We start from the raw sequence: 21318 nt of genomic DNA, 5'->3' as shown, positions 1-21318 counted from the left end.
GTACGAGTATACGTATACTCCTTAATATTAAACCCCTCTACTCGTAATACTTTATAGGCCTCTACGTCTTTAAGCCGGAGGACGTAGAAAGTAAACGCTACTCGTACTCGGAGCTCTATATCGCGAGTACTTTAAGGGGCGTTTATACGAACGTTCTACTTAGCTAGGTACCTAGCTATCGTAGCTAGGCTTACTCTTATACTAGTACTCGCTTTAAGGTCCTCTCGAATCGTTTTATAAGGTACTCGCTAGGCTATTTGTTCTTCGATCTAGTTACGCTAGTTTTCGAGTCTAAAGGACGTAGGTATAATAATAGTACACTAGACGATATATATAGTATTTTAAGGTATTTTAGTAGAAAGAATAAAAGTATTAGGACTAAAAGAAACGGAGAAAGAGCAGTAGAAGGTAGGTAAGTGCTCGCTTGGCTGAGGTTAAGTAGGTTGAGAGTTTGTTAGGTCTGGCCGACCCTACATCTCGGAGGCTTGCTTCCGGCTTCTCGCTCCTCACTTCCGACACCAAACAACATCCACTCAGAACCCAGATGACTCCAATGCTGATTTTTTGGAGATCAGTGGCCGCAATGCGAGGGAGAGTATATCTCATTACTCATTCATCCGTCCCTCCATCTGTAAATCTAGGCCACCGGGCACCAGCAGCCCCAACGTTCTTCGATGACTCGATGGATATCTTCCTGGATATTGACCGTGAAGTTTGTATGCCAGACATAAATGTAAGTCGCCCTTCCATACGTTGAACCGGCTCACATGCTAAACAATGTCTCCAGCAGCATTCGACCGTCTGCCATACGAGATCCTCGAGGCAATCGCAAGCCTTTTAGATTCTAAAGACCTCATCTGCTTCACTCTACTCAACAAAGCATGCTATTCCGCCGCCCTGCCACACATATTCAGCAGCATTGGCTTCCGAATCAACGAGCAGGATAAGCTAAAGCGCGACATTTCGGGTCTTGTGCGAGCCTTGGAGCGGGCCGATGCCTTCAAACATGTCCGGAACCTCGAGATCTTCGGCGAATGGCGTACAGATGACAATCCTCTGGTCAAATTTCCTGGTGAAAATGAATATCAGCCCTGGGTAGCAAACCACCATGTCGCCGGCCAAGGTGGCGAAACAGTCCAATTACGCTGGCAGGCTGACTTCGCGCAGTCTTCAAAGACTTACGAAGACGATGCTGTGTGGCAACCACTCGCAGACCTGCTTGTCAGACTTCCGAGGCTTGAAGACTTTATCTACGAGTGCCCGCATCAATTGTCTCTTTGTCTGTTGGAGAGACTACACTTGTCGCTACCAACTTGCAGACTGCACTTGCGTTGCTTCCGTCTCAGAAGCCTGTTGGACGGCAAGGCACTCGACAGCTATGAGCAACAGCTAGCAACATCTCCCAACCTGAGCACCATCTTCACCAGCTTCGAGCTGTTCTACGAAGACTATTTCGCCGACTTTGGCTACAAGACCATAGTCAAAGTCGCATCAGGTGTCGCGCCAAACTTGAAAGAAGTTCGAGTCAACAACTTCGTGACTTCAAATGCTGTTTCTCGTCATGCTTGCCGGGCCGAGTTTCGACCTACACCGAGAAAATATGAATTCCCAGACAAGGTATCGCCCAAAGGAGCTCTGGAAGTTTTGGAACTACATGGCTACGAGCATGGCAGAGGGTCGATTGACATACCGTGCATCGAACTTTGGGACGCCTCGACCGATTTTGCTCGCCTTCGTCGCCTACGTCTCGGCCAAGTCGAAGAAGAGATATTGCTGTGGGCGACCAAGATTGGACCCTTCCGCGACCTCACAGCTCTGACGTTCTGTGCGTGGCCAAGACACCATCGCAGGCTACACCATACTACTATTCCGGCTTTCCTGCAGTCCTTGCCAGCATTGAAAGAGCTCGAGATGATTGGCGATTTCTGCAGGCACGATTTGGATGCCGTCATCACCGCATCTGGCTCTTTGCGTCGACTTCATGTGAGGCACTTGCTCCACAAGAAGTACGGCTGTTTCCTCCCCAGCCAGATTCTGAGGTTGCTCCAGACGTGCGCTGAAATTAAAGATCTGCGTGTGACTATGAAGGTTCTCACACCCTCCAAGGCGGACGATGCGGTATTTGAAGCGCTCGGGGAGTTTTCGAGGCATTATCGTGAGCCTCGTGGCATGTTCGTGACATTGACCTGCCGGAAGGTGAAACTGATGGGTGATCATATTGCGGAGGCTGCGGACCGAGAGCATCGTCACAGGGTATACGAGCGGCCTAAGCCTTGGTATACCATATTTGATGAGCGTTGACAGATGACGAGGAAGCGACCTTTTCGGTATGGGGGATCGCCGTGACAGAGCTTGGAGGCTACCGATGCAAGCAGCTTTGGGAGAAGGCATATTCTGGTGGAGCTGTGACGGTCTTTTGAGGAAGAGCAGTGTCAAAAGCGTGGCCTGAAGTCTACAAAGACGGTCCTAACTCCACGCAATACCACCACCCACGTGCTGTGGCTTTTCACAACTCCACGTCAACCCGCGGAGTCCCCCTGATCTCCACCGTGAACCAATCTTACCGCAAGCCACAGGCTAACTCAAATAGAGACTAGTACAGGACACTTGTGGCGAAGCGCTGCAGCTTCACTTCATCGCGCATGGAAGAACACCTCCAAACACCTCACATGTCAAATGCCAACCCGCCAAGTAGCAAACATACGTGTAACAAGACCTCATACCGGCTTTTCCGTCTTGACTTCGCCTGTCAAAAACATGAACAATGCAAGACTCGTCACGTCGACGACGCTGGACCTAAGGGGCGATAATGCAGCAAATGCTACCGACGCCTCTGATTCGACCATCCGCTCCCTTCGAACTCAGGTCGGTGGCGCGCTTACCATTGGCCCTCCCACGAAAATCAAAACGGATGCAGGTCGAGAACTCAAGTCAGCCTAGGGGAGGCAGGATTTCCGCATTTCACATCTGGCAAACACCGTTTGGCTCCCGCGTGTTGCGTGGACTGAAAGTTTATAAATCCTTCCAACACGAACCCAACGTCGGCAGGATGGGCTCACCCTTCTCCCTACTGCGACGACGACCTCTGTTGTGTCGGTGTCGATACATTGTCTTTTCGTTTCTTGAAATTCGTTTGGCGGTTGCAGTATCAAGTCTCGCGCCCGTCAGGCGATGCTATACCAGCCTTCGCGGAGGTCCCAGCGGCCGTTCGTGATCGGTGGCGTCGCCCTTTTCGTGGTTATTGTGCTTCTTATTTCGAGTCTTGTACGGGAACAAAGCGCAGTGAAGTCATATGAAAAAGTGCACTGACACACGTTCCACAGCACACTCCAACGCGAGAAACGGCTCTTTCCTTGGTGACTTCTTCCCACGATGATACCCATGACGATTTGACGACTGTCGCTTCCCAGACCGACAAACTCCACATTCTTTTGCCTGCGTCGCATGGCGCTGCTGATTTTTGCAAGACGCTTTTGACTGGTACGTTCACCTTCAAGATTGGCTGGATGTGTACTGACGAGATCAGGTTCGATTTTGAGATACCCGACTCCGACTTTGATAGCATGGAACCAGACTTTCGATACAGGTCAGTGCGAGGTCGTCCTGATATCCGGACGTGATGGCTGACATGCAGGCAGATTACCTCCTAGCAGGAGGAAGCCACAAAGCTAAGATCATCGACACCTTGAAGTATCTTGAGGGAATGGATCCGTCTCAAGACGATGACTTGGTTATGATGATGGACGCATATGGTCTGTCTTCTAGGATTCTTGCGAGGATTTCAAAGTACTAACACTCCCTAGATGTCTGGTTCCAGCTCCGACCAGAGACTATGATCAGTCGTTACTACTCCATAAACGGAGCCGCCAACAAGCGACTGAAGGCGAGGCTGGGCAATGCGTACGAAAAGGAGAACTTGCGACAGACCATCATCTTCGGCGCTGGGAAACGATGTGCGCCGAACCAGTACCAGACCGCTGCTTGTTATCCTGTCCCTGCTTCACCGATCCCAGACGATGTGTACGGAAACAACACAGACTCAGAACTGGGAAAGAATCCTTTCACGACCGCCAAACAGCGATACTTGAACTCAGGGTATGTCCACCCACACCCACACCATTCTTTCAACACATACTAACAACTCCACAGCTTCATCATGGGCCCCATCGCCGACGTCCGCCGGATGTTCAAACGCGCCCTCGATATCATGGAAACCCGCCCCGGCTTCATCGACCCCTGGGACAACGGCAGCCACGGCTCCGACTTCACCTACCACGCCAGCGACCAGGCCATCTTCGCCATCATGTTCGGGATCCAAGAATACCAGCGCGAGGTCATGCGTCGGCGCCACCTGACTTCCTACGACAAAATGCGAGGGAAGGCGAAACCGAAACCCCTCCGCGTGGGACCCGTCGTGGTGGAGGATATTCTCAACCCGCCATTCACCCACGAGCCGATTGAGGCGAAGGAGGGGAGGGAGGATGAATTCGGCATTGGGTTGGATTATTTCTCCGACCTCATCCATCAGACCATCAACGCCGAAGACGACGCCCACTACCTGACCTTCTCATCCGACATCCCCGCGCAACTCGTCAACCGCACGGGCATCTTCGACTGTCCCTCGCACCTAACCGGCTCTCTCCCCGCGGATATCCTCCGCACGGCGCCCCCATTATCCGATCTCGTAGACGAGACCATGGACTGGGAGCACGCCTCTCTGTACACGAATGTGTGCTTGAACACAGTCCCTGTGATGATCCATCATAATGGCGACAAGGCCGCGAGGGAGAAACAGTGGACCCAGACGTGGATGCAGCCGTATGGACGAAGGTTGTTGGAGGGGTTGAGGGGGGATGGGGCGGGGGCGTTTTTGCCGGATATGCAGAGGTTGGGGTGGGAGGAGTTGTGTCCGAAGGAGTACGAGTGGGAGTTGTTCAGGGAGGGGGAGAAGCCTGGGAGTGAGGAGGTGGAGGGGAGGTGATTTTTTCCAATGAGTTGGAGGTTTTTTGGTCTTTTTGCTATTTGGGGTTGAGAGCTGAGGGTTGGAACAGGGCCTGGCGGGGTTTGATATTTGAGATATACCAGTTCTCGCGAAGTGTTCGATCCTGCGATATAAATATATGCAATCTACACAATATCTATGTATCAAATATATATATCCCACCACCACACCCACGCATATGAACCCCCATCAATGATCCTCCGGCAACTTCCACACCCCCCTCCCATCCCCAAAAACCTCCTCATGAAACTCCCCACAAACACTCTCAAACCTAACCCACTGCTCCTCCCACTTCATCCCATCCGCCTTCCTTGTCCAATTCTTCGCACCCCCCTTCCACTTCTCCGCCGGCCACCAATCCCTCCCGCCACTAAACGCAATCGGCGCCAGGGGCTCGTACACCCAGGCGTCGTAGAGAATCCTCGCGGAGGTGTAGAACCACGTCTCCGGCCACCAGGTATGCCGCAGCGCTTCGCGGCCTTCGCGGTGTGCGTTGTGGTGGATTATAGCCGGGACGACGCCCGTGGGGATGTTTGTGAAGAGGGGGATGTCGGTCCAGGGTTTCCAGCGTTGGAGGGATTTTTCCACGTTGAAGGTCCAGAAGGGCGGGAGGGTGGTGGAGATGTCGGTGGAGAGGTTTTGGAGTTGGGAGGCGGACGGGGTGATGTTGAGGGTTTGGTCAGCTTGCAGGAGTTGGTTTGTATTGGACCAGGTCAGCCAGGCGGTTTCGTCTTCCGCGAAGACGGTGCTGAGGCCGAGTTCGCTGGCGTAGTCGAGGCCGATGTGGAATTCGTAGCTCTTCTCTTTACGCATGGCGGCTTTGATGCGGACGAGGTCGAGATGGGTGGTGTTGAACTTGGTGTTGGGCACGAAGTCCTTGATCGTGTCGAGGAGTTTCTCATGCCCGGATAGACTGTCTCGACGGATTGCTTCGCGCCAGAGTTCTTGGTCGCCGAGGATGTGCGAGAAGATGTGTTGGTCGCTAAGCATATTGGCTTCGTATTGGAGGATCTCGAGGGCTTGGGAGAAGAGCTTCTTCATGGCGCGGACGCTGCCGAGGACGACGCCGGAGTTGAGGTACCGAGGGCGGAATTTGATGTAGGGGTTGAGTTCGTTGCCTATGTCGGTGTCTGTGTTGGGGCCGTAGATATCCTTGGGGAGGGAGGATGGAGGCATGGCGTAGCAGGCTGGATCGGTTTCTGACCAAGGCCAGCATCGCTTTTGAGCGCCGAAGATGATCTCTTGTCTGATATCATTGTCCTCTGCGGCGCCTTTCAGTTGGGTGGCGATCCGTTCATCGGCATTCACATTGATGCCGAAGTAGCGGTCGATGAGGGTCTGGGGTCGCGACTGCATGAATATGTCGTAACCGTCCACCAGCAGTACCAGGTCTTCATCGTGACTGGTGTCCAGTTTCTTGAGATAGTTCTTCACACCAGAGAGCTTGGTATACAGTCCCGCGTCCGAGCCTTCGTCCACGTCGATAATGACTGGAGCCGGATATCCCAGTATACCAGCACTGAGGACGGCCTTGCAAAAGTTGGGATCCGGGGCGGATGCAGGTATGAGAAGGTGAAGATTCGCAGGATCCAAGATGGCTTCAGAGACTTCGTCTACTTCCTGAGATGGTATGTCTTCAACCACGCTGGGTGGCGAGTCGGCCGTGCGGGGCTATCACATGTCAGTTCAAGGTTCATGTCCAAGCGTCTTCCACTCACCAGCCTGATGTAGAGATAAAACAGCAGCCAAGAAGCCAGCAACAGAAAGAAAGTCTTGCCCTGGTTGTAGAAGACAGCCCGCAGTCCAGTACTACTCGACGACATCTTCTCCTCTTCCCTGAAGTACGTTTGCTGCTCATGAAGAAGTCCTTGCCGCTGCAACGCAGCCTCTTCCTCGTAGTGGGGACTCTGCGGCATCTCCACCTCCCCCAACTCCCGCTCTATAGTCGCCGCCGTCTTCGACCGGGCTCGTAAGTGCATGCCCATCGATGACCACCTGCCTGACACCGATGTGGTGCTGCAGTCTGCCCAGAAAGAGGGTCAGATCGCAGGCTGGGCGGTATAAGCTAGAGGGACATGTCGTCGATACTTTCCGCCACCACCCCTTGAGGTTCTCGCCAGGGAGCGCTCGAAGTGTCGAGAGCTACTGGTGGGTGAAGTGTTCGATTGCGCCATCTACATTGGTCAAGCGTTCCCGCCGGATCACCTAATCAGGGCGACCCTCAGCCGCTCCGTGTTCGTGGTACGCTAGCGGAAGCATTTGCCGATAAGCTTCCGCGTGGACGATGTGGCTTTCCTGTGGACGTCACTCGCACTCCCTCCACACCTCATCATCGCTAAACACTCATACACAGGCAAAGCAGCACCTACTGTTGCCGGGAGGAAGTTTCGGATACGACAGCAATCAAGATTCAATACCCGAACTCTGCGAGGACACCGGTGCAGTGTCTCTCTGATTCGATTGCCGTGAACATGCCTGGGCTTCTTGATCTCCCGCCGGAAATTCTAGAGCATGTGCCATATTTGCATTGTTACTTACATTCGAAGATTTGGCTAATACAGGTGGCAGCGTTCTGTCCGACCAGCTCGTCCAAGCAAAGTCTGACGAACTACGGTGGGACCAGTTCCCTCTAGATAGCTATGCAGAGGACTGCAAAAGCACAAGCGCCTCGCGCACTTTGGCGAATCTGACCCAGGTCAATCGCCAACTTCGGCACCACTTCAAGCCAGTGCTGTGGCGGGACATCACGTTGTACTACGTATCAGACATTGAGAAACTGGACCGCTTCCTTGAACAGTCACCAGCTTCCCAGTACGGCAGGCATGTGCGGAATTTCATGCTCTCGTGGTGGGATGATATCGTTGGCAACGCGATGCAAGCCGAGGCAGATATCTCAACGTATGAAGAGGAGGAGTTGGGACTTGGTCGTAGGGAAGAGTGGATCTTCAAAGATCGCATTGCGTGGGGAAAGAGCGTCTTCAAGTCTCAGCTCCGAACGTGGCATCCCGAATGGTCAGAGACTCAGGTCGATCAAGCCGCTGACGAACCCTCTGAGTATCCGTACACTTCGGGTATGATAAGGAACCTCACTGGCACTATGTATCTTGCTCGTCATCAAGCTGATTCCTCCTCTAGGCCCTGACGGTCGTGGACCCGTACCGAGAATGGAGAGCATTTCTGACGTGGAATCAGCTTTGCAGAGAATACTCGACAAGTTCAGCTTTGTGAAGCACCTTGACTGGAATGCACGACTCCTCTCGTTCCCAGCATGGCTGCCGCCGCATATGGAGAAACTTGAGTCGCTAGTGCTGTTCCATGAAGATCTCAGTAGAGGTACGACAGATGCTTTCTGGTAAGATGTCATCCATACTGACATATGAAGTAGAAAACTGCTGTCCAATTCTAAGGTGCTGCCAGCAATTACGATCCCTCACATTGCTTGACTTTAAACACGATCTCTCTTCGTACGAGGACCTAAAAATCGATTGCATCAACCTGCGATTCTGTTCGCCTTCTCAATCCTCGCCGCTGGGCATAGTATACGACACTCAGTCCTCGTCGTCGGATCTGTTGAGCACCTTATGTAGAAGTCTTCTGGAGGGGACCAGCCACAAGCTCCGCACGCTCACGCTGAGCGACTGGGATCTGCTGCGAATGGAGAAACTCCTGCCTGTGTTCCTGTCCATGGAGTCCGTATTAGCCCCACGACACGGACAGAGTCCTTCTCATCACTGGGACTGGGCCATCGAACCCAACGATGCGCCTCTCACTGCACTGAGAGATCTCAGCGACGCCTTGAGTTCGTGTCATACCCTTGAGGATTTGGTAGATCGGTGCGTGGACATGCAGCATTCAGAATCAGAAAGTGGAAAGCCACAGCGGCTGGACATCCACGAGTTTGCCCGATGGCTAGCTGGCGATTCAATGCTCGCTGAGCGTGCATTTTGGGCTATCCAAAGACGGAGGACATAATAGCTGAGTGTCAGCACCTCGAGGATGTGACTTCAACCTTTGTCATCACCACGGTGAAGCCAACGCTCTACGCCTTCCAAGGCGCGGACCTTCTGACGTGGAGAGGGTCAAGGAATAAGTCACCTTCCGCGATTTTCTGTTCTCCTGGATTGCCGGCCAATATCTGTCGAGAACTCGAGATACTACGTCGATGCCGTGAAGAACATCATTGTATCTCATGGTCATGATTCAGCGTCTACCAGGGGTGAACACTACCTTGGCGCCGTTCCTGATCGACCGCCTGAAGTCTAGATGACGTTTGGCTAGCGTTCATCAGCTGGCTACCGGATACCACCTAGGCGTGGAAACTTTGTTGTATGCAGTTGCACGAGGCTGAAACAGCCGACATCGCAGGCCGGCTGTTGAAATTGCCCACCCAGCTCCATGGCATCAGTAAGTCTCTCTGAGCGGCAATTGAAAGGTCCATTGATTGCGGTCGTGCCAGGAAGAGTTTGTTGTGAGGCTGAGTGAGTGAGTAGTCTGTCGAGCATTATTTCCTAATCAGGCTGGACCTGCGATCACCGCACCATTCGCTCATGAAGATATCGGCACCAATTCTGCACCGGCAACATTTTCACCGTCACCTCGACAAGAAATAAAATGTGCAACCTCAGTCTCTTGAGTCTTACCGTTCAATTTCCAAAGCACCCCACCTGAACTGCAACAAGCCACCCATTAACCAACAACCATCACAATCATGCTCCACGGCAAGATCGTCCTCGAAGAAGCCTACGAAGAACCCGACAAAGTCGAAGCCAAACGTGCCCTCCTCGGCGAGCGCCTGGAACTCAGCAAGAAGCACGGCATCGGATACACGATCCTCTCCGTCACAGGTCCAGGCTGCCAGATGATCGTCGATCCGGACGAAGCCGCCAGAGAAGCCGGCCGTCTGAACGATCATCTCTACGAACAGATCAAAGACTCCCGTGAGCATTTCGGTGGCTTTGCAAGTCTGTCTATGCATGACCCTGTCCAAGCTGGCGAGGAACTGCGTCGCTGCGTGAAGGAGCTGGATTTCCACGGAGCTTTGCTCTACAACTTCCAACACGCTGGCGCAGACGCATATACATGGCACTTCTACGACGAACCGCGCTACGACGCCTTCTGGGCCGTGTGTGTCGAACTCAACGTGCCCATCTACATCCACCCATCCCTACCGGCGGGCTACCACGACGAAGCCTTCGAGAAGGCGTACAGCGGGTTGGAAGGGAAATACCTCGTCGGCCCGCCGTTTCAATTCGCAACAGGCGTGTCCTTACACCTGCTCAGAATAATCGTCTCCGGCGTCTTCGACCGCTTCTCCTTCCTCCAAATTATAGTCGGCCACCTAGGCGAACGCCTCCCCCTCGACATCTGGCGCATCAACCACTGAATCCAAGACGTGATGAAACCGCACGCCCGCGCCTCAGGCGATACCATCTGCCAACAACCCGACATCCGCTACAGTTTCCAGCACAACCTCTACATCACGACGAGCGGAGACTTCTACACGCCGGCGTTGAAGTATGTGGTGGAGGAGGTGGGCGTGGAGAGGGTGTTGTTTAGTGTGGATTATCCTTATGAGACAATTGAGAGGGCGGTGGGCGTGGAGGGGTATGTGGACGTTGGGAAGGGGAATGCGAGGAGGTTGTTTGGGTTGGAAGGGGAGGAGTAGAGGGGTGTTTGATGTTGTACTACGGGGTAGGGAATGTCTGTGTGGGTAATACCTACATGAGTTGTTCATCATTTTTTGGGGATCCAAAACATTTTCAAAGTTTTCAACGTATAGTCTGGCCTTTTTCAATTCGTAGTACTTGACATTCATCCCGAGCCAGATGGTTCTTCCGGGACGCAAGGGGTCTTGTTCTATCGTGGGGAAGGCCTTTAAGACCAACTCTGACCAGACGAGTCTTTTCACCCTGCAGTGCCGGCGCCAGCACGTATGGACGAGTGAGGCTTAGATTGGTCCGGTTGATTGTAAAACAAGGCTGTCGAATCAAGCCAAATATGACTACCAACTCCAATCGCTCTGTCCCTTCCACAAAGCAAACGCCGTCCAACACCTATGCCGAACGCCATACCCATACCAGCAGCCAAATTTCTTCACCTCACCTCACCTCACCCCTCCCCTTCCACCCCTCCAAAATCCTCCCACCCAACCTCCTCGCCATCTCCCTCTGCTCCTCCCCCGCCAGCACAGACTTCCCCACATAATCAATCACCCCAAAAGCATAATAAGACCCCAGCTCGGGATGATACTGCATCTCGCCATTGACCCCTAACAGTAAGGGTATAGAGTCGAGCATATCATTAGTAAGGCGACGAACGGCGTCTCGGATTTTGTCCTGTGCTGAGGAAGGGGGTGTGGTTGAGGGGAGGGCGGAGTAGCATTCGAAGAGGGTTTCGTGCAGGTGGACTTGGTAGGTGCGGTGGCAGTTCCAGGTGTTGGCGATCCAGATGTCGCTGTATTGGATGTTGGTTCTGGGTATGAGGTCGTCGGGTAAAGTGCTCTCGGGGTCGTGTGGCATATCCGATGAAGTCCAGGGAAGCCAACTTTCCGGTAGGAGGTCCGTCCAGGCGCTCGTCTCGATGGCGATGGTGTGGAGTTCTTCGATCATGTTCACGAGGTCGGAGGTTGGATCTTCGCTGGCAAGGATGTCTTTGGCCCTTTGACATGCGTTGATGATGCGGCAGCCGTTGTAACCGAGCCTTGCTTCAATATGGCTGGGTGCTGTGTCTTCGAACCAGGAGAGCGTCTCAATAGGCTATTTATGTGATGTTTAGCACAGTTTGTATCGTGGAGAAGTACTATCTCACCTGTGACAGAGCCCGCATGAACATCTTGCGATGTTGCTAATACATGGATCAATTCGAGACACCTAGAAAGGCCTGGACGACTTCAACACTCACCACCCGTCGATGCGCAACGCGAAAAAGATTCCACCCAACAGTCGTCCGGATTTGCTGATTCCCTCTCGCCTGCAGAATCGCCGCAATAGCAGTCGAATGCGGGCCCAGAAACGCCGGCGTCTTATCAGTCAACACCTACACCACTAATCAGCTTTGGATCAGACCTCAGACAACGATTCCACATACGGCGTAGAAGTCCAGCACAAGCACACTCATCAAAGTATCATCCCTCTTCATCACTGCCGTATCCAGAATATTCCCCTTCAGCGTTTCCAGCGCCCGTCCGTAGGCTCGACAAGCTCTGACTGAGAGCTCGCACTGACGGGAGGCGTTTGCAAACGATGCAAGTGCACATGCCCGGACGGCGCTCTGGAGTGTCGAGCCATCTGAGCTGCGTGAATAGAAGTACGGTAGATCAGGAAGATAGCCATCATCTCCGACATGCCGATTCGGATAGAGAACGTAGTGTGCGAAGAATCTCGAAACAGCAATATCATGCAGTCGAGGACGGGGCTCATTGGCAAGATCACTCCGCATCCAGGGGAGTTTCTGGCAGGCTGTGTAGTGCTGCGGAGGGACATATCGAGAGCGAGAGACGCTTTCGCGGTCGGCGATGGTGGCGCTGCGGGGACTGCGTTCTTGTGCACTGCTCGCTCGGCCGGATTGCGTTTCGTCTTGGACGATGATCAGGTCGGTTGGGTCGCGGTATCCTGTGCAGGGGCGTTGGAGGCGGGAGCAGCGGCCGCAGATGGGGCGCTGGTTGTCGCACTAGAAAGTCCTTAGATGTGAATCGATAGATGCGTAATTGATGAACACCTACCTTGACCCTTGACGACCGGCAACTATCGCAGCCACGCACCTTGACCATGATTGAGGCATCTTCGTTCCAGGCTCTCTTTTTGTCTTTTGTGTGTTCTTAAAGACAACGTCAAAGTAGCAAGTGCCGTCAAAATCTCGTTCAGCTGGCAAAGCACGCCGTTCGAACCTTCAATGCTGATTCATGCCGTTGCCGGATGGTGAGGCTGAGAGAGACAGAGCTCACCGCCCGCTCGCCGGTCCGGTCGGTCGGACAGGACGATGTAGTTCTCGGCGTCCAGAAGTAAGAGCCGTCGCCGGAATTGATGACGATTCTTTCGTCAGTTCAAATTCTCCTTCAAGTGTGACTTTAGAATCCTCCTCAAATAGCGTCACCTTGTCTCTCGTCAACATCTCTACATCTTCAAGGCCCATCACCCTCTCTAACTTCCTCCCTCACCGGCTCCAACCCCTTGAACAAAACATACAAACTAGCGTCATAAACCAACCTCACCGCCCCAGCAATGACGAACGCATACCCAAAGAGCCCCTTACTAGCCAGAACGCCAGTAACAAAAGGCCCGGGCATCGCTGCGATCGTCCTCAACATCCCCGCGATTCCTAATACAGCCGTCCTCTCACTCGGCTTCACCACTGCCGCGATGAAAGCTGCTCGAGGCGCTTGATCGAGATTATTCAGACCCGTTCTCATAAACAGGAGCAGCACCGTCAGGACGAAGCTGGTCGGTGCCGAGAAGAGCATTATCGCGGCGGAGGATGGAGCGTGTGTGAAGACCATCGTGTTAACCAGTCCAAAGCGGCGGGCAAGAGAACCGGCGAAGATGGATGTCGAAGCGGAGAGGAAGTAGGCGATGGATGTGACGTCTCCCAGGGTGGATTTCGAGGGGTGGAATTTCTGGTCCATGTAGTAGATTGTGAGGGCGTAGGGAGCCATTCCTTCGGAGAGGGATTCGAGGGCGAGGAGGGCCCAGAGTTTGGACATGATCGAGAAGGTGGGCGGGGAGATGGTGGACATAGACCACCATTGAGGTTTTGGCTTGTTTGCGGGAGGTGAGTCGTCGTCGAGATCGATCTCCTCCTCCGTCTGCCCAACAATCTCATACCCACCACCATCTCCCTTCCCCATCTCACACCGTCCGCTCAACCCACACACCAACCCCGCACAAACCGCCCCAACACCCTCATACCCCCAAAACACAACCCGATACGCCTCCCCCTCCCCCCACCGCCCTTCCAACCCCTTCACAACCCTCCCACAAACCTCACTCCCCACCGCCGACCCGACCCCACTAAGCGTAATATACCACGTAAACAAATCCGCCCGCGTGTGGCTTGTCGAAATCTCCGAATCCACTCTCCTCGATGCTGCGGAAAGGCCCGAAGTCCGTGCCCGTTGCGCTGACGACGCCCAGCACGGCGGCGAAGAGGAGGATCCAGTAGTTGCTGGAGAGCGCGAAGGTCGTGCCCGTGAGGACCATTAGGAGGGAGCCGAGGAGGAGGATCCGGCGCCGCCCGAAGGTGTCCGCTATGAGGGTTAGGTAGAGGCCGAGGATGACGTCGCCGAGGAGGGTGAGGGTGAGGAAGAGGCCGATGTAGGGGTCGGGGGTGGAGAGGGAGGCGAGGAAGGGGGCTGGTACGGAGGTCAGATTTTTGGGATTTGGGGGATCTGGGAGGGGAGGGGTGGTATGTACCTAAGATGAGCGTCGTGGCTCCGTGAGCAAACATTCTCAGCGTTCGACAGGCAATGACAATGTATGCATCTCGACCGACGGCGTGGATGGATGACAATCCGAATTCGCGCAAGAACCATTTCAAAGGGCGTAAAAGTGTGGCCATAGCTGCAGCCTTATTTCAAAGAATCCCTGCTTTGTCGACTTGCAGCATTTCTTTCTCTCCTGCGTTCTTGGCTCTTTTATCCTCACCCGTACCGCATCCCATGACCTCGTATGTCATGATCTCCAGGGGTCAGAAGTTGCCAAGTCAGTCGGGCGGTGTTGATATCGCAGGCGGTGAGGGATAACAACTTTCGTACCTTTGTTCGAAACTTATTTCCCTTCCACCCGCTTTCCCCGTTCCCCGTAGTGCTCCATCCCAGCCGCGCCGCGCGAAAGCGAACCCTACGAACGAGACCTGAAAAGAGGCGAAGGTAGCGCTCGTTGCAACATCTTTGTCTATTGATTCGCTAAAATGACAGTACTCAGATCAAGGATTTCCTCTTCAGGGTTTCTTGCGTAATCCGAATGCATGCACGCTATCGCCGGGAATCTCTCCGCCGCTTTCTAGCGTTCTGTGCAGCTGCATCTATCACTTCCCGCGGAGCCTGTTCCACTGGGATGTAATCTCCGCTATTCGCTCGGGGCTCTTCCCCTGCTGGAAAGTTTGGAGCCTCCGCCGGTAGTTCTGCTGCCGGCATTTGAGGCTCTGGCGGTGGAGGTGCTGCCTCTTCTACTGGTGAGGGCATCTCTCCCATTGGAGGAGGTGGTGGTGGTAGACCTTCTCCTTCTGGCGGTGGAGGGAACTCAGCCTCGGGCGGTGGTGGTAGACCTTCTCCCTCTGGCGGAGGAGGAGGCGCTTCAGGATCCGGCTTTGGATGCCACCACTCATCATCAGGCACATGATAGATCTGCTCTTCATGAGGCCCACATAATCGCTTCCAGCCCAACCATCCTCTTCGATCCGTCCATGCGCCACCTTTCCCCACGGACGCTACCTCCTCTGCATCACCTTCATCCGCGTGATACCAGATATACCCGCCGATCGGTTCTTGCGAGATCCGTCGCTGGTCCAGCTGGGTTGTCGCAAGTCGAAGGCTCTCTGCATTCGCCTGAAACCATAGCCTCGACCACCATAGCCATCGGTACCGCTTCTCGTCGGCGTTGCCAGTCACATGCACAAGGACGGGCTGTTCTTGCGTGATGACATTGTACGCCAATTCCACTTCAGCCCATGAACCAGGATGCTTCTCCCCATCGCGACCATCTTCCAAAGACTGGAACGGAGGAGGTGATTCCTCGATGTCATCGGCCAAGAGCATCTGGTATGGACTGCTCCCAAAAGGCGAATCAAATGAATCGATCGCTCGTGACCACGACAGGTGCTGTTTCCAGAACGCCAGCGTTTGGAACATGCTCGAATAGTAGTCGATACCGATGTGGTACTCGGTCTTCTTATTCGAAAGATCTGGCTCAGCGCGGAAGCCCTCGCTTTTGTCTTCCCAATCATAGTACTTCACACTCTTCGCCTCTTCAAGCAACTCTGGCTTGAGGCGGAGACGAGCGAGTTCCTGATTCCCAAAGACATTCGAAAAGTAGAACTGATCCGAGTCGGTGGTGTGATTCGTGTGAATTTCCTCCAGAGTGGCGGCAAAGACAGCTTTCATATCCTGCGCATTCCCTAAGACAGTTCCACTGTTCAGCCATCGAGCCTGGTTCTTATCACGGTCATCCGTTCCGTTCGGCGGAGTTCCAAACACACTCTGAGGCAAAGGACTCGTCGGCACCGCCCAGCACGCCGGTCGGCTGAAATCCACCGGCCAGCAAATCTTATCCGGGCCAAAAACAATCGTCTGTCGCATGTCATGCTGGCTGAAAAATTCCTCCCCGTACGTCTCAATCGCCCTCGCATCCGCCGCAGCATTGATCTCATAGAATCGCTTTAGAAGAACATCCGGCCGGAGCTGAAACCATATATCGTAGCCGTCGACAATTAGTACAAGATCCTCGGCGTAGTCGCCCGACGGCTCGAGCGTCTCCAGATACCGGAGGATGCCCTCGACCTTTGCGAGGTGCTGAACGTAAGGGTCGGAGGCTTCGTGGTCGCCATAATTAATTAAGACGGGGGTCGGATAGCCCAGAATCTGCGCGGAAAGAAGGAGTTTGCAGAGTTCTGCATTCGTGCTGGTCGCCGGGACCAGGAGGTGAAGGCGCGCATTTCCCTTGATGACGGGCGGTGCTGCTGCTGGTGTCGCGGTCTCAGGGACTGCGTTCTGAACGTCGTTGACTATCTGCGCAATCGGAGCTGTCGTCGTCGTCGCCACATGATTTGGGTAGTGAAAGAGCCGCAACAAGATGAAGGCAAAGGAGACGGCCAGAAGCCCCGTGGCGATGAACTTGGCGGGTTTGGAGGCCAGCAGGCGCCAAGAAGCGGCGGACCGCTCCTCACTGCCTTGCCGTGTCCGCAGGCTCTGGCGTAGATTGAGCATTGGCCCGTCGCATCAACACCAGGAACGAACGTGAAAACGACCTCGTCGCGGCCTGAACATGACCCAAATTGAAGAAGTGATGTTGGAGTCTTGCAGAAAACCTCCTGGCATGCCTAACTCCGCCAGAGGGAAGCCCGCGGGCGTGCTGCTGCGGCTGATTATTGGCTCTCCTGCGCGTCGGAACGGTCGAACGCCAAGCGAATAGCGGCCACTCGAAGGAACCGGGGTGGCGTCTAGATCGTGTCTTGCAAGGCTGGACCTGCATATGCACGATTTGCTATAATTCGCAGTCTCCTCCTGCAAGATTCGTCGTGAAGGACGCGTCAATCCTCAAATATCACGAGAGCCTCGTGGAATGGTCGTAAGATGGTGCGGTTTTTTCTGGCGGCTCAGCGTCGGCGCCGATAACCCGAAGTCTAAACCCCCCTTGGCTAAAAATCCACGCCGTCCACAACGAAAGCCACGGCTATCACGGCGTCCAGCTGAGGAAAAGGGGCGACGCCAAAAGTCGTGCTCGTACAGATGCATGGCGTGCTCGACACGTCGTTGCGTCTTCCTGTTTCCCAATCAGGAACATTGCGAGAAGTCTGGTGACGAAGAAGCTGTCGAACATGGCGCTATGTCTCGGATTGGAGTCGTCGAGAAGACCGGGTTCCGAGGTTGACAAGACCACAACCAACGTCAGGTCATCCCATCGCCATTCGGACTTGGTTATCCAAAGGGTGGACTCCGGTGGCAGTGGCTTCGCCCATGTGCAACAGCATCGCGAGGGTATCCAGAACAAGTCGCTGGATCGTATCCATCCCGCAAAGAAGACCCTGCACACTGTACAATGCAGTGAAACATTCGCAACACTCCAAAATCAACAAAGACGACCTGGCGAGCTTTATATCCCGCCCAGGTAGGGTGAATCCAGCGAATGTAGCAGCACCAAACCAAGACACCGACGAACAGCTCTCCCCTTTATCCATACGAGCACCCAACTGCGCATCTCGTTGCCCTTTCCACCTATGGATGAAGCTCGAGGGTTTCAAATCTTAAGGCTGAAAGAAATACGACGGACTAATTATTTTGTGCCGCCAAGCCCGTATCGATGCACGCAATGCCCACGTGCTGACATACTGGGCTGGTCGATGACATTTTTGATCTCTTTCTTACCATATCTGAGTTTCTTCGCCGTCACTTTCTTTAACATGGCGGAAACGTCCTTCATCAATTGTGCTCTGTGCGTTATACTTCAGAGGCCATTCGTTCCAGACTTCATGAACCAGTCAACGCCTGCTTCTTCTCGACCGTCCACGCCGACAGTATCTAACCTTCCACCTCCAAACTCTCAAACCGACTCCCAATCCCACTCGCATACCTCACCCCGCTCTCATCTCCCCCCTCCCCTTCATCACCAACACTTCCCCCAACACCCCCCTCCTCCTTGAAAACATCCTGCAACCCCCAAACAATCCTCTCAGCACCCAACCTCGCCCCCTCCAAATTCGCCGCCCCAGGCCCCACCCTCAGCGCCGCAAACCGCCCCGTCATAAACAGCGGCACATCCCCCTTCCACATCAGATCGTCCGTCAACGCCGGCAGTCCATCGAACGACTCGACGGGGTACTTCTGCACGATTTTTTGCAGATACGGTAGTTTTTCGAAGTCGCTCTGCACGCCCGTGGCGAAGTAGACGTAGTGAATTTTGGGGAGGTCTGGGATGGGAGGCGAGGTCTCGAGGGACCAGGTTTGTTCGGTCGGGTGGTAGGTGGAGTGCGTGACAGTCGTGTGCGTGTGGATGGAGAGTTTGCCTGTGCGGACGTGGGCGTCGAGGGTTTTGGCGAAGCGGGGCGTTATGCTGCCGCCGCCTCGGGCGGATTTGACGAGGTCGGAGCGTTCTGGAGATGGGGTATTAGTTGAGTGAGGTGGTGATGGAGTCTAGGAGTAGCGTACCTTCATCAGTATCTGCGGACCAGAACGAGGCCTTTTCGTGGTTCCGGAACTTGCCCATCCAGCTCAGGTCGACATCAAAGGGTTTCACTGGCAACATATCAGCATCTTGTATCTCCATGAAGTGTTCAAGATTCAACACACCTTTCATCGGCCCCCTCATAAGATGATACACCCTTGTCGCCCCCCTCCTCAACGCTCGATCCGCAATCTGAGCACTGGTCAAACCACCGCCAATAACCATCACATTGGTCGACTTCCTTGCTTTCACCCTTGCCGCCAAAGCTGCATCAAGTGGTTGGAAAGCATGGCATGCATTTGGACATCCAGTGTGAGGGAAAGGCTTGGGTATTGAAGGGGCATTGCCAGCTCCCACTGCCAACACGACGCTGCGAGCATAGTAGATGGAACCGTCTGTCCGGATTGTGAAGAGCTTTTCATCGGGGGAAAGCTGTGGGACGAAGTCGTAGTCGATTTCTGAGACCGAAGCTTTCTGTATTAGGTCTTCATCGCAAAGACCGTAGCGTTCGGCGATCCAGGCACAGTAGTTCTGGAAGAGGTCACTTGGTGGAGCGAAGTAGTCCTTGCGATCTCGCTCGTCGATGGTGATGGTAGGCCGGGCTCTGATGCGTTCATGTCAACTAAGTCCTGACCAACCTTCACCTCCAATACTCACTGCTCACCAGGTCCTCTTCTCGCCCTCTTCTTCTTCATCTGGTGTTTGCTAATCTCCTTGCCAACACAGCCCGCGATCTCCAAACATTCACATTCCCTCCCTTCTTTATGAGCATACGCCAACAACCCATCTCGGTCATGAGGATCTGGATGAAAGAACATCGGACTCCTTAAATGCGAGATCTCCAGCATGGAAAAGAGCCTGTTCCATTTCGACATCCAGGTATTGCCTGAGTTATCCAGCACCAGCATCGATGGTTGAAAGCCACTCTTCTTGCTACTGTTGTTGCCCTCGCACGTCCGAGTTTGTCCAGTCTTGGAATTCTTGATAGCAGCATTGGAGGCATGCCTACTGATCCAGTGGTATCGATGATGCTCTTCGTCGGTGAAGAGTGCAGAGGGCGTTTGTTCGCGGAGACGAGCCGCGACTGCCAGGCCACAAGGTCCGGCTCCTACGATGATAACGTCGTGAACGAAGGGGAGGGTCTCTTCTCGGGTCGGCGAGAGGCTGTCTGCTCGTGAAGGTGACATCTTGGGTTGATCCGATCGTTTTCAAGTGTTGTTTGGTCTGTCGTGTGTGTACCATGCTGCGACATATCTCTCATGTCAGGTACGGCGATTTGGTCCATCAAGGTGAAGTGAGCCATCAAGGTTGGCATATCCTCCGTCATTGTCTACCTTGCTGAACTTCCCGCAGTTCTAGCGACACTTACAACCCACGTTGATAGATAGCTTGGAGATGACCATGTACAGTATTAACTGTCCCGTTGCGTTCAGAATCATTGCATCCGCAACATCACTGGTAGTGAAGACCACAGCGGCCGACTGTGCCAATGTGCTCTCCAGTTCCGGCTTTTCTTGATCCCAGGCCACAATCTTTCCATCATCTCGGTCAGATGTGCTGGCAACTCCTCATCGTCTTTCTTCTTCGAATCAACAGTTGGTGCGGTGTTATAAGGTCCAGACAGAAGGGGCATCGTCGGTGCTGAAGGCGTCAAGTCAACAATCGCACCGTTCTTGATCACCCACGGTCCCCCCAAATGTTTGACCGCGACATCGAGACCAGGAGGCCGTACGAGCCAGTTTGTGTACATATTCAGGTGTTTTAGCGGCGCCGTTTGCTTCAAGCTTCTCGAGGTAATTGCACCCCATATGGAGAGTGCAAGGCGTTTATCAATAGCGGCATTCAGTAAGACCTTCATCACGTGGCCATTGCGGAACTGGGGCCGATCTTCACGATCGCTAGTGCCCTCTGGGGGAGCAAATGCCTCGTCTTCGAAATCTTCAAACCATTCCTCTGTTGCCAGAATGACTGATCCGTCTCCTCTCTCCTCAATTGCGATTGAGTCTGGCAGCCCGCACTCCAGCTTAAGGCAAAGAGTTCGCAGTCACGGCAATCTTCCCAACTGGGAGTATATCTTGAACTCTTCAAGGCCGCCCTGGACTCGCTGTACACTTAGCTCAAGTTCTTCAATCCGGGGACAGTGCACAACTAGAGTTCTCGTTTGTAGAGAATCGAAGACCAGAGGCTCGACACCATGGTCCCAAGCAAGGACAAGACGGCGCAGGGATGGGTTGCCCTGCTGTTGTAGACAAAGGCTGCGAAGGCTGTTTTCGTCAAAGAAGCCGTGTATCTCCAGGTCTTGCAGTGGAGGTAAGCTTTCAAGAAATCTTGACATCTCAACAGAAACCGTTTCTTCGTCGAAACGGCAGTGCAACTTAAGAGTTGTCAGGTCCTTGAATGGCTGCTCCGTGCGAAGCCACCGATGTGCGCTCTCGTCGACCGCTC

The 21318-nt window shown here is 53.8% G+C and overlaps 8 protein-coding genes across 8 annotated transcripts; 3 read left to right on the top strand and 5 right to left on the bottom strand.

Annotated features, from left to right (window-relative positions):
* Positions 1–777: 777 nt before the first annotated feature.
* Positions 778–2060, top strand: M409DRAFT_61049 (uncharacterized protein; the record flags this gene model as incomplete). Its single annotated transcript, XM_033814649.1, has 2 exons — positions 778–1983; positions 2028–2060. The coding sequence occupies 2 exons, from the start codon at positions 778–780 to the stop codon at positions 2058–2060; spliced, it is 1239 nt and encodes a 412-aa protein (XP_033660119.1).
* A 3131-nt stretch (positions 2061–5191) lies between these two features.
* Positions 5192–6981, bottom strand: M409DRAFT_71216 (uncharacterized protein; the record flags this gene model as incomplete). The annotated part of the gene is made up of 2 exons (XM_033819074.1): positions 5192–6673; positions 6721–6981. The coding sequence occupies 2 exons, from the start codon at positions 6979–6981 to the stop codon at positions 5192–5194; spliced, it is 1743 nt and encodes a 580-aa protein (XP_033660118.1).
* A 492-nt stretch (positions 6982–7473) lies between these two features.
* On the top strand, positions 7474–8974 carry M409DRAFT_30367 (uncharacterized protein; the record flags this gene model as incomplete). The annotated part of the gene is made up of 4 exons (XM_033809888.1): positions 7474–7515; positions 7587–8073; positions 8138–8335; positions 8388–8974. 4 exons carry the CDS (start codon positions 7474–7476, stop codon positions 8972–8974), a joined length of 1314 nt encoding a protein of 437 aa, XP_033660117.1.
* Positions 8975–9710: 736 nt separating this feature from the next.
* M409DRAFT_71215 (uncharacterized protein) lies at positions 9711–10667 on the top strand (the record flags this gene model as incomplete). The annotated part of the gene is made up of 2 exons (XM_033819073.1): positions 9711–10331; positions 10467–10667. The coding sequence occupies 2 exons, from the start codon at positions 9711–9713 to the stop codon at positions 10665–10667; spliced, it is 822 nt and encodes a 273-aa protein (XP_033660116.1).
* Positions 10668–11100: 433 nt separating this feature from the next.
* M409DRAFT_30365 (uncharacterized protein) lies at positions 11101–12770 on the bottom strand (the record flags this gene model as incomplete). Its single annotated transcript, XM_033809887.1, has 5 exons — positions 11101–11757; positions 11810–11845; positions 11903–12037; positions 12089–12670; positions 12723–12770. The coding sequence occupies 5 exons, from the start codon at positions 12768–12770 to the stop codon at positions 11101–11103; spliced, it is 1458 nt and encodes a 485-aa protein (XP_033660115.1).
* Positions 12771–13121: 351 nt separating this feature from the next.
* M409DRAFT_61044 (uncharacterized protein) lies at positions 13122–14554 on the bottom strand (the record flags this gene model as incomplete). Its single annotated transcript, XM_033814648.1, has 3 exons — positions 13122–13958; positions 14023–14348; positions 14410–14554. The coding sequence occupies 3 exons, from the start codon at positions 14552–14554 to the stop codon at positions 13122–13124; spliced, it is 1308 nt and encodes a 435-aa protein (XP_033660114.1).
* Positions 14555–14969: 415 nt separating this feature from the next.
* Positions 14970–16919, bottom strand: M409DRAFT_30362 (uncharacterized protein; the record flags this gene model as incomplete). The annotated part of the gene is made up of 1 exon (XM_033809886.1): positions 14970–16919. The coding sequence occupies one exon, from the start codon at positions 16917–16919 to the stop codon at positions 14970–14972; it is 1950 nt and encodes a 649-aa protein (XP_033660113.1).
* Positions 16920–18230: 1311 nt separating this feature from the next.
* On the bottom strand, positions 18231–20060 carry M409DRAFT_30361 (uncharacterized protein; the record flags this gene model as incomplete). The annotated part of the gene is made up of 4 exons (XM_033809885.1): positions 18231–18802; positions 18858–18944; positions 18999–19477; positions 19531–20060. The coding sequence occupies 4 exons, from the start codon at positions 20058–20060 to the stop codon at positions 18231–18233; spliced, it is 1668 nt and encodes a 555-aa protein (XP_033660112.1).
* Between the last annotated feature and the right edge of the window lie 1258 nt (positions 20061–21318).

Source organism: Zasmidium cellare, assembly GCF_010093935.1.
Source record: "Zasmidium cellare ATCC 36951 unplaced genomic scaffold M409scaffold_63, whole genome shotgun sequence".
NCBI classification, from domain to species: domain Eukaryota; kingdom Fungi; phylum Ascomycota; class Dothideomycetes; order Mycosphaerellales; family Mycosphaerellaceae; genus Zasmidium; species Zasmidium cellare.
Note: the sequence above shows the minus strand (reverse complement) of the source record. Positions and strands in the feature narration are given on the sequence as shown.